A 12,898-nucleotide genomic window follows, 5' to 3' on the forward strand; every position below is an offset into this window, starting at 1 on the left:
CATTTTCTGTGCTTTAGGATATAAAGATCTGTAAAATGTTGCAGGAAAATCAACACGAGAGAATACACCCTGGTGGTATTTTTATTGATTCAGTTAATCAATGAAGAAATCAACAAATGTATAAAGTGAGGCCAAGAGGTGCACATGCACACACAAGTCTGAGGCCACCACCGCCCAGTGGGTGTGTCTTGTCTGCCTGTCAGTTAGCTGAGGGATTATGGGAGCAAATGGAATTACCTACCGTCCAAACGCCAAGATAACCATTTCATTATCAGTGTCTTACACACACATTGCTTTTCACCTCCCTGACACACACACCAGCAGAGCAGCATCAAACAGCCCCAAGAGGGACAACACACACACACACACACACACACACACACACACACACACACACACACACACACACACACGCACTGCACCAGACAGGGGCAAAGGAACAGCTGACAAACACTCTGTGGCAGGATTCAAATATTTGAAGAATCAAAGAGTCAGCAAAGGAGGAAGGTGGGAAAGGACTGGGAAAGGAACATGTAATCCCCAAAACTATGTTCTGAGTGACAAGTTAAGGCTTCCTCTCCCTGACTCAAGGTAAGAATCCCATGTAATGTCCCTGAGAAATAAGGCCAGCTTATATTAAAGGAGTCAATATGAGATGATTGACCTTTTCCCTTCCCCTGGGTCCAGTCTGTATGTCCAGCTCAAACATAGAGCTCTCCTTGACAAATACTCCACTGGCCTACGACACTGTAATACTCACACACCTGTTTTACTAAGACCTGAGAGCCCCCCTAACACACACATGCATACACACATACGCACACACACACATACGTGCTGACACACACTTACTAACCCTTGCTCATCACTATCTCCTCTGTTTTTTCTCCCTTTTAGTCTAGTGTGTGTGTGTGTGTGTTTGTGTGTGAGAGGAGAGAGTCTCAGTCCCAGCGCTGATCAGCATTTGATTATCAATGTATCCTCAAGGTTAGCAAGAGGAGACACCTCCTTAATGCAATCAAACCTGATTAGATAATTAGCATACTATTTGCATAATTTTTCTGCAATTCATTATCCAGCTAGTGAGTTCATCTATGTCCCCTGAGATGATCCATCTATCTCCTCCCCTCACCCCACAAACTACACACACACTTATACACACACACTCACACAGGAAAAATCGGAGACATGGAAAGAGAGGAGCGTAAATGGCTGTCCCTGCAGTTTTCTGTGTCCCCTCTAAACCCGCCTGTGTTATTGTTATTGTGGCTGTTTGTCGGCATATGCCCGCTGCCAGCATGAGGCATGGCAACCGAGCTAAGCCTCAGTGTGTGTGTGTAGGAGGCGCAAAGCAGAAAGGGAGAGAAGTTTAAGGGTGTACCATTTGAAATACAAACTGTTCTGGGGTCTCTCTACTACCCTCACTCTGTTTCCCCCACTTTTTTTTCTCTCTCTCTCTCTCTCTCACTCTCTCTCTCTCTCTCTCACTCTCTCTCTCTCTCTCTCTCTCTCTCTCTCTCTCTCTCTCTCTCTCTCTCTCTCTCTCTCTCTCTCTCTCTCTCTCTCTCTCTCTCTCTCTCTCTCTCTCTCTCTCTCTCTCTCTCTCTCTCTCTCTCTCTCTCTCTCTCTCTCTCTCTCTCTCTCCAGCTGGTGTCTGCAATCTCTCGCCCTCTCATGGCTGCATTACAGCATCAGTCAGTCAACCATAGAAAAGACAACTGTCCACCATTACTCAATGACACCACTGATATCATTGAGTTACCACCGGTTTCACAGTGCAGAAATATTGCCTTTACATCACCTTAATAAGTGTTACAAAGATGAGAACCTGTGGTATATCATGAATTAAAAGGCTAAGTAAGGGCTGTCTAAGGCAAGACACACAGGTCCCAAACCATCATTTGGAAACCAATGAGCTATATTATCACCAGCCAGGTCACCCGTGATACAAGTCAGTATTCGACGTCCATCCATGTCTGAGGACGTCGGGAGATGACGTGGAAACCGGCCACTAGGGGAAACAGTGAGCGCTGTTACCTTCAAGTAGGTTTCGGTTTTGCTAAGGGTTTTTTGGACGGGGATGGCGGATGGGCATAAGCAACTGCCTCTGATTCCAAAGGTTGTAAGTTTGAATCCAGCGATAGAAAGTTGTTTTGATATTTTTGTTTTAAGGGTATCCCGAACCTTAACCCTTACCTTAACCATTGGAGTTAATGCCTAACCTTAGGAATTTGGAGTTAATGCCTGAACTTAACCCTAACCTTAAAAATTAGGAGCTAACTTTGAAATTTAACATTTGAAACAACTTCCAAATTTGATGTTTGAGAAACATGGATGAACGTCTAAGTCTGACGTGAGACTGTGAGAGCTGGTAGAATATCACATGCACTCACTGGACTCCTTTTCTAAAAGCAACATTAAAGTGGGCCACAAAATCTCTGCTGTTTAAGGCTTTACAGGATGAAGATTATATTTTTGCTTTGGAAGACAAAAGCGATCTTCTGATTGCTAAATTTATAAGCTTCATATGATATCAGACGGAGATGGTGAGGTCTGGGCCAAAACAACAAAACTTCTGCTTTGGCCAAATACAGACCATAAGTGCTAGCACAGTCTTTATCATACTATAAACTAAGGTATTGCTTTTATATATTATTTATTGCAACAATGAGTGCATACATTTTCGCATTGGTGGCCTAAGTGGGAATTTTACCCACGACCCTGTTGATGCTAACGCTCTTAATAACTGAGCCACACAGGAGAAGAACCACAGCGTGTAATGGTACGTATGACATAAAGTAGCTATAGCATGCCAGCGAGAGGAGAGTAGAAGTGTAACCTCTATTTGAAACCAGCAGAATGTGAGCACTCCCTGCCCTCAGCAATGTCAGAGCAGATAGCCCACAGTGACTTCTAGCATGGCAAACTTCTAGAGAATTACCACCATGAATCCCATCACATCATAGCCTGCTAGTGTTGGGAAACACTGTCAGGAGAGGGGGAGAGGGAGAGAGAGGTGGAAAGGAGGAGAGAGGAGGGAAAGAGACAGAAAGGGGGATAAAGAAACAATGAGATAGAGAGAGGAAGGTGATATGTATGACTCCACACTCTTCTATGATCCCCCTCTCTCTCTCCATCTTCCTCTGTGAGTCCCTCTGTCTTCTTGTCCTCGCAGCTGCGACTGGATGCAAATAAAGCCGGAATGGAGGTCCTGTGTGCTTAACAGGAGCCGACAAGGGGGCTGATGGGAAATAATGTCTGCCGTCTCCCGGAGGGATTAAACACAGGAAGCAGGAAGTAAGACAGACAGGAGGAGGAGGGAAGGAGAGAGGGAACCAGTCAGCACTGGAGGAGGATATTGATACAACACAGAGGTTTACAGTATAGCTCTCTGGGTTTCATTTTGGGCTTGGAATGGGGAGAGAAGAATATTGCTCTGTATTTCATTTTAGGTAAGGTAGGAACACACATACACACAATCTCCCTGTAGTTCGGCCAATCATTGTCCTACACCTAGAGGGCCGCTGTGTGTGCAGGCTTTGTTTCCCAGTACTAACACACCCGATTTTCACTATCAGCCAACTACCAAACTGACTTTACAGTCTGGTTTCCCTTACTAAAGACTGTGACTTTGCCTTTTAACTGATAATGTGACAGCTGGGCATTTCTCTGCTTTCATGCTAATTTTATCCCTTCTTAATGTCCAGGGAGCTCTGGGGTATTACAGTAAAGTTGGTCAGAGTAGAGGAGGCAGCTAATGCTTCACGTTTCTCTACATCATCAGTCTCTCACTGTAAAGCAGTCACTGTGGTAAGTACAGTTAGCATTAGCGGTGGTTTGAAAATTACAAAACCTTTTTCAGGCTACACACATCTTACTGGTGTGTGCTCATAGCGGTTTTCCTAATGGCCCATTGGTCAGAGTCAGCCAGCATGTGCCCCAATGGTCTTCTCCCCAAGGCAGTCCCAGTCCCTGGCCATGAATCAACCTGTCTTTGTGTGTGTGTGTGTGTCTGTCAACACAGTACTCCAGTGACAAACTTAAAAAAGACCACATCTATCAAAGTGTGTGTCTCCATGGTCAACTATATGTGACTCTCTCTCTCTCTCTCTCTCTCTCTCTCTCTCTCTCTCTCTCTCTCTCTACCTCTCTCTCTCTCTCTCTACCTTCTCTCTCTCTCTCTCTCTCTCTCTCTCTCTCTCTCTCTCTCTCTCTCTCTCTACTCTCTCTCTCTCTCTCTCTCTCTCTCTCTCTCTCTCTCTCTCTCTCTCTCTCTCTCTCTCTCTCTCTCTCTCTCTCTCTCCCCATTCATCTTTCCCCCCTCCATCTCACTCTTTCTCCCCCTCACCTACTGTATCTCTCTATCCCGCTCTCTCCGCTCCCTTTCCTCTCTATCTCACAAAAGGCGTGCATTTGAACGATATTGCAGCGTCACGTCATATCTTGTAATTGCATCATTCACCCAAGGACATTTCATCATGGAGACAATGAAAATGTCAGTCTGACACGACATTGTACTTTAGATATGAAAAGCAGATTATCACGTCCTAATCCATGGAATCCACCTCAGACAATGTAGGGAGAAAGGGGAAACATCATTCCTGAACATCATCGCAAATCTCTCCCAGCCTATAGTCATCAAACTGAGAGACTGTCTCCCCAATCCCATTCCGTCGATAATCCAGTACTCAACATATCTATAGCAGATCATTCCTGAATTGCATTCCCTCTTAGTACACTTACAATACATTCCTAACCACAGCTCCACACACTCCCTCCCTCACCTCGACTCAGTGAGCACTCTGTTTTCCTGCTTCAATTAAGGATAATTTAATTAATTTGCCTAATCCAAGCACCCTTGGTGAGCTGCCATTAGGCAGGAAACGCTAAACAGAGAGAAGTAAACACAATACAACAACACACAGAGACACACATCACACCAGGGGAGTGTTCTATTTCACACTCCAGCCCGCTGTTATCTCAAACATCAAGGCATTAGACAAGAGCGTAAATACACTTGTTTTTACACACAGAGAAACACATTTTAAAGAGCAAACGGTATTAGACATGACACTCACTCAATCTAGCCCAGGGTTTCTTAAAGCGAGGGTAAGAGAAAGACTGATCTGTACCTTTGCTTTTAGCTAGGGAGAGGCGAGGAGGAGAGAGGTCGCAGAAGAGAGAAGGTAGTGTATCCGCAGGGGAAGAGGAGGAACAGGAGAGACAAACCAACAGTGAATAGTTTGACAAAGAAGAGTGCTTGATGAGTGGAAAACACAAATTAATATATGTATATTAATATATGCATATCATTAATATCAATACACAGTAGCACCTTGGCACTGTAGTATAATCAGACTACACTACACTTCAAACTCAGGCCTTCACACACCAAACACACACATCAGGCAGTACTGTCAGCCTATGTTAGTCAGTGCATGCAAAAACACACATTTCAGTCAGTTTGCACCTTAGATTGCAAAATACTTCATCTATTGATTTTTGTGTACTACTGTAACACTGTTATTTACATCGCATATAGAGGAAAAGGTGCATTTGTCATCTGAAGAGAAATTCTTCAAAACATCACAACAAACATGCACACAGCACACAACCACACCGAAACAAATGATGGTTAGAAAAGAAGAGAGGCATACCTTGCTCCGCCATCATCATATGTGAAAATCCTTGAGGGAGCAAACGAACGACAGAAAGATAGAGGAAAAAGGAGAAAGAAAGCACTTCAGAACCTATATTCCAATACTTTGTAGGTACAGTATTGTGATGTCCCATATTTTCCCGTGAAAGAAAGCATGGCATCAGACCCACTGACAAACAAGCTTCCCACAGCTAAGGGAAAGCTTTCGTAGTAGGACTAGAGTCGTTGAACTAAAGAATTAGCTTATGTAACAGGACTGACATCTTTGTAGGAGCATTTTGGTTATAAAGACATGACTGCCCAAAAAAATTAAAAAATAGTTTCCATCCTAAAAGAATGTAATGTTTTTATTTCTACCATGGATAACAAGTGTACGAAGATCCTAACTTATTTTGCGAGATGTCTAAGATGATATTGTTTTCCTCTGAACACTTACCTGGAATATTATTGTTGACCTCTGGATTCACGGTGGCAGAAAATAAGAAGCAACATAACAAAAAATAAAAGAGAGAGGGAAAGAGATCCACCATTAGAAACACTCTTTTTGCATTTGCATGGAACCTATCATGCAAACCTAACACACCTGACACCATACACAGACACTACCCTGTGCATGTATATAGTGAGAGTATAGCACAGTCAAATATATTACATTGGAGTGAATATATTGTTGTAAGAGAACACCATTGTCATCATCTCATCTGTCCCATCCTGCGAAAAGGGGATCAGATCACCAGACCACCGTTTGACCCCCAAAAACACATTCTGAAAAACATTGAGGAAGCATGGTGTCTTCTTTCAGCTTCAGTCACACAAACACGTAAACACACACACAAACTCAGCTGGGACATAAATCCAAGCTGGCGGAAGCCCCATTTCCCTGTAAGCAGGTTGTGAATGTATGATGTAAGCGATTGGAGCAGTAGTAGAGGGCAGCTCTGTCCATACTCTTTCTCCCAGCCCTTTGGTTCTCTCTCACTGCAGACACAAACCCACCAAACAGAGAGCTTCCTGTTAGAAGACCTCATACTGAGGAAGGCTTAACGTTCAGAGCGTTTTTATGAAACGCGTCTGTGCATGTCATGACAAACCTTTGACTTAAGCCAGGCGTATGTACACTACACGATTTTGGCCCCGATTTAGCTGTCCCAGACAGGTTTTTTGAGTCGTTGCCTACTCGGTGTGCGCGGCCGTCACCGGGTCAGAGATACAGATCCTGTCTTTGAGCTGTCCCAGACGTCTGGATATTTTCAAACATGTTTGATTTTATTGACACAAAATCTGCAACGCTTTTGTAGTGTGAGATGTGCAATGACAAGGTTTGAGAACGGTGATCAGCAATAGCCAATGAGAGCTCACCAGAGAAGCCAGTGAGATAATGACCCATCACCCAGAACGTGTGTAGACTCTCGAGCAAGTGTCAAATCGACCTCTGAAGTTGACAAGCAATGTTATTTAATTCAAAATGTATTGGCTTGGCTAGATATTTCTACTCTGTATGGCAAGTGTGAATGTCTGACTGAAAATACCTCTATATGACTATACCTGCTGAACGGGGCTTACAATATATATATTTTTTAATGTTCATGTTCACCATCAGCAATAGTTTTGATAGTTTTGCTTTAAATAATCAGTGTATGTGGTCATTTTTAGATATAGGGTAAAGTTGATCATTTCATAACAAGGAAAGCGATCACTTTTGCGAGGCGCACTGTATGGCCGAAGCGAGAGGAGAAGAGAAGATCAGTCCGTAAAAACTTCCAAACAGTCAAAACTATTCGATTTGGAGATGTGCTATATATTCATTGACTATGTCATAGCTATTTTGTAACTATAAATACTGATACAATACTAATGGTAATTAGTGGTTGATGGTGATTTCAGAACCAATGTAGTGGTAGATGCCTAGTCTCCCTTAAGGCTCAGCTCAGGCGCCTACATAGTACATACACCACAGACATACATAATATACACAGAGACACACACACACACACACACACACACACACACACACACACACACACACACACACACACACACACACACACACACACACACACACACACACACAGTAGTCAGCTCAGACAGATCCAGCTCAGAGAGGCCCGGCTCATGAGCACCATCAGCAGCAGATTTTAGTTTAAAATGGAAAATGAATGTTTTTATGCAACACAACCGAACCGCATCGAACCGAACCGCATCAATTCGTTCTCTAATCAAACCGAATCGCCCTTGTTAAATTATTTAAAGATTGTTGTCATATTGTTGTTAAAAAGCCCTATTCGTGGGCCCAGAGAACCCTCACCCAGGTAGGGTTTTAGAGCATGGGCATCGGGTTGGCACCCTGGCACTAGATCTAGACTCTTCATTAAATCATGGGGCTTTCAATACCAGGCCAGGGCCGAGACAAGCCAGGACCAATAAACAAAGCTGGGGTATGAGCAGAGACAACAGCAGCAGGAACATGGTTTCACTTTAACATGTTGAGGGTAAAATAGAAACGAAAGGACTGTTCATATACTTTTGCCATCGCTGACGTATATTTTTCCATTGTTTCATAATTGAAACCTTAAACATATAATGATTAGAAAACTATTAAGATTAAATGGTAGCCTCGGTTCTTTCCCACCAATGTGCCCCAGTGTAAGTCTCCTGATTAGCCCGACCACAGGCAGTGATTAAGGAAGGAAATGAACACCAGTATAATTGAGTTGGTCGCCATTAAAGGCTTTCAGTGGGCAGCAATCAGAGATCTATTAAAGATTAATTTAAACGATTTCACTAGCCAGTTATTAGATATGTATTAGAGATGTAAAGATTAAATTCAAGCGATTTTACTGGACAGCTATTAGATATCTATTAGGTATTAATTTAGTCACCGAGCAAATTCCATCTGCCTGAACATAGGACAAGCTGTTCAAACGGAGTGTGTGTGTGCGTGTGTGTGTGCGCGCATTTGTATGTGTGTGTGCGTGCATGTTCAATGTAATCTCCTTTAAATCTACTCTTCAGATGGTGTCCTCTAGTATTGTCTCGTATCAATAGAGTGTTGAAGCCCACAATGTGACCTCCTGACGGTGGCATTTAAATGGCTCAGTCCCAAGAGAGGACACGGGGGAATTGAGGAATTAGCCAGATTAGCAAGAAGAAGGGTGTGTGGATGGTGTGATAATGTGGTCTGTGTGTGTGTCTCCCTCTTCATTTAGCTTTTCTTCATTTCTTTAACTGACCTACTTTTACACTGACAGATTATTTACACTTTATTGCTTTGTTTTTTTCTACCAGTGAACACACACACACACACACACACACACACACACACACACACGCACACTGTATATGAACACACATACACATCTGTTTAGTGAACAGGTTGGTATAGCCCTGTGTACTACAAAAATATCTGTTTTCTTTTCATTCTTTATTGAACTATTGCGTAGCAGTTACATTAACATAAGCCTCTACCTTGAAACAAATGCCTTGTGGGAAACCAAAACGTCTGAAAACAGATCGATGTTCTTACTACTGCAGCTCAGCAGGGCTTTAACAAATGTGTATCTATTTATTTATCACTCTTCAAATTAAATAAACAGCCTCATAATTCCCCTCTACTGGAAAAGTCAATACCTGAGCTGAACTGAGGTGAGTGGCTATTTTTCATACAGTAGGATTCTTAAAGGGAAGAGTTAGAGCTATACTTTACTCTTTAGGCCGAATGTAGAAAACTTAAAGGGAAGGCCGAGAGTTATATTTCATACAGTATACTCTGGCCGCTATCTAGTTATTGCCTGAATTTAGTTCAAATTAGGAACAAACCAAGCAGTAAACAGCTGGTAAACACACACAAACACACCATCCCACACACACAACACCATCCAAATTAGATGACAGATTGAGTGTTGGTGTTGCCAAACTCTTATTATTATTATTATTACTACTAGGATGATAATCCCAGATTATTGTTCTAGCGTAGTCTAGGTGCTTCAGCAAACCATGTTACAGGCAGACAGACTACAGTACGGCCGTTGCAGAATGGAACATACGCTGCGGCCGTGGCAATGGTTGTCGAGGCCATTTGAGCCATCTGCCCCGCCTGGGGAAGTGTCAGGTGTCTGTTGCCGTGCCTACGGCAGTCACCAGTACAACACACACAGCAGGTCTGTCCACATGTTAGCTACTCTCTTTCATTTAGAGGAAATAGGCCTACTGTGTACAAAGCTTTGGTTTTAGCGGCAAGTTTTACTAGATTACTACTCATTTACTACAACCATATTACATGTACTTATCTTATTATGAAAGTTGTGTGCCTGCTTCTCTATGTAGGCCTATCACAAAGCTGTGACGTACGTGAGTGGTGAGTTCTATGGGCTGGGGAGTGTAAAAAAGTGGGAAAGTGTGTGTGTAGACTGTATTTATGTCTGAGTGTAGATTACGTATTTTCACGATCCAGCGGCGGTATATTTAAAGCGGCAGTACATTGGCGTGCCGTCCACATAAATACAGCTTGACCCCAGTAAATAGCATTATTTATTTTATGATTGTCTGAGCTCCTTGTTCACTGCCCGGCCCGTAACAGGGCTGGTCCACACACACACACACACACACACACAGGTCCAACCCCTGACTAAGCACCCTATTTTTTATTTAATTTTTTTATTTAACCTTTATTTAACCAGGTAAGCCAGTTGAGAACAAGTTCTCATTTACAACTGTGACTAAGCACCCTATCAGAGTGGGTCTATAGCGTCTCTAGCTATCGATAGCTCTATGGGCCTTTCTAATAGAGATGCAACACAGACATGCTCCTGGGGTTTTTAACATTGTCAATTACATATAGGTCAGCCCTTTTCTTTTCTTGCACCCTTTTGTGAGGATGTGTCCACAGTGAGAGAGAACCAGCCGCCAGGGCACACGCTGTCACACACGCTTCCTCTCCCAGTCGACTGAATAGCTTCAATTCAACCAAAGCAGCTTAACGCTCATCAAGACAGAGGAAAAAGAGGCCCCTCCCTTTTATAAAGAGGCCCCTCCCTGACATAGAAACCATGTTATCTTTACATTCCAGATTCACTGCCCTTTTCTCTGTCGGTTAATGTTTGGGCTTGATGCCAAATCGGATGTAAATTGCCTTTATGCTCTGTAAAGAGAGAAAAACCTAACCTACTAAAGTGACAGGCCAAGAAATAAGAGAATAAGAGAATATCAGAAACAGTAGTATCCTTTTATACCTTTTATTTTCTCACAGGATCTGAATGTAAAGGAAAGGGAAAAGCCTGGAGTTGTTACTTGTTTTCTGATTACCCACCCCAACAAAATCGGAATCATTTTGATATCTGCACTTAATATTCTGAAGAGTTCCTATAGCTGCAATAACAGGATTATTGTAAGAGGACAGATGGAATTAAAATGTAGTATATAATACATCAAAATGTATATTTTATTTCAGCAGACAGAAACAGCAAATGAACTGACATTACCTCTGTATATTATAAATGCATGACCACATTGCATACAGTATGTAACAATTAAAAGAAAGAAAACCCTCTGCTATAAAGCAGATAACATTCACTCTCCCTTTACAAATAAAAAGGCCTTTCTTCCTTCTAAGAAATCGTAAGAATAAAAAACCTAACCAAAATGTTTTTTATAAAAAATCAATTTGGGGTCTAACCAATACCAGCTGTGGAGGAAGAAGAGAGAGATGGAGGTTGTGATTTAATCAAAGCAGTTCCAGAATGCTCTGCAACACAAAAGGATGTGATTTTAACACCTGCCATCGCATGATTGGTAAAGAAAAGGGCTCAGGAGGCCCCCATTCTCTCTATAGGCGTCCTTTTCAGTCCCTGCAGGGCGGTCACATTAACCTGCACCTTGGTGGCTAACCGTGTCGCTAACCACGCTTAGATTAGCGCTCTGCTTTTCCAACCACACAGGGACAGCATACACTGAGTCTGAGAGAGACGACTTAATCAACAACACCAGCCTCTGGAATAACATGAAAAGTATCTATTGATTAGGACTGATGAAGGAAGGAAAGACAAAAAGTTGAAATGCAATTGGTAAAATCTGTGTTGTTAAAAGGTAAACATAAGGCTATGCACAAATGTAGACATTCAGGAACAGTAAAGGAAATAAAAATGTATCAGATCTTACCTTCATTGCAGAAGCGGCCCTTGTATTCTGTTTTGGAGCAGTCGCACACGGGTTCCCCATCCACCACGGTGCAGCTCCCGCTGTTCTCGCACAGGTTCTCCGTACAGCGCCCCTCCGACTCCAGACGGACCCTCAAGCTGCTGAGGAGAACCGGTTCCGTGTTCCCGTACTTCAGATCTGAGATCGTTCCTCTGAAGGGTGGGGCATCACGTGCCGTGGGCAGCGTAAGCGCCGACGTACGTATGTCCAGCGGTACGCCACCCAGGAACAGATCGCTAACAATTTTCATGTGCTGGCGACTACCTCCGGTGGGCCGCACCTCGTCCGCCTTGACCTGGCCGTCCAGCCCCAGCACCGTCCTCAGGCCGTAGCGGCTCAGTGTCGCAAAGTGCCAGCTGCTGTCATTGACCCGCTTGTCGGACACCATGGCAGTCTCGGCGCAGTCGATGCTGAAGCGCAGCTGCAGCTTGCCCTCCACAACCATCAGCTGCAGGAAGTCGCAATAGCCGGCGTCGTCGAAGTAGAGCAGCAGTGCCGTAGACACGTCTGTCTTGAACTGGAAGCTGAGGTCGCTACGCGTGCTGGCGTCCCAGCGGAGGTAGCGGGCCCACTGGCCGGGGGCCCCGGTGAACTCCAGGCTCAGACACACACCCAGGAGGGCCGAGAGCAACAGCTGCAGCCTCGCAGACAAGCCCAGCACATCCATGGTCAACAAGGAGGAGGAAGAGGAAGAGGAGGAAGGAGTTTATATTCCTGAAAGCTTAGATAGCATTGAATTAGATTTGATTTAAAAGTCTTAGAGTAAGTATCCAATTCTAGAGGGAGTATCCACAGTTGTATCCAAAAGTGTACTCAGATATGTTTGACACTGCTGAGAGATTTAGTACAAAATCAGCAGGGAGTAGGGTAGGGTGGTAGTTGGGATAACAGTCGTAGGTAGGCTAAGTAACAGTCATAGGCCATGCACATCGCTGAGAAGCTATGGACAGTAGCTAGAATTGCAGGTGCCTTTCCTCCTAGATAAAGAAAGGAGGAGGGAGAGAGAGGGAAAGGGGAGAAGAGTCTAAACTAGTTTCTCCTTTTGTT

General features: G+C 43.6%; 1 protein-coding gene across 1 annotated transcript in view; it reads right to left on the bottom strand.

Annotated features, from left to right (window-relative positions):
• Nucleotides 1-12,518, bottom strand: part of LOC311145660 (neurexin-3a-like) — a gene marked incomplete at both ends in the record, with an annotated part of 159,253 nt that extends 146,735 nt beyond the window's left edge. Inside the window, one exon of the mRNA XM_084181925.1 lies at nucleotides 11,813-12,518. Coding sequence (XP_084038051.1) covers nucleotides 11,813-12,518 — 706 coding nt within the window. The remainder of the gene's footprint in view (nucleotides 1-11,812) is intronic.
• Between the last annotated feature and the right edge of the window lie 380 nt (nucleotides 12,519-12,898).

This window comes from Coregonus lavaretus, assembly GCF_964263955.1.
Source record: "Coregonus lavaretus genome assembly, chromosome: 18".
Classification (NCBI taxonomy): Eukaryota; Metazoa; Chordata; class Actinopteri; order Salmoniformes; family Salmonidae; genus Coregonus; species Coregonus lavaretus.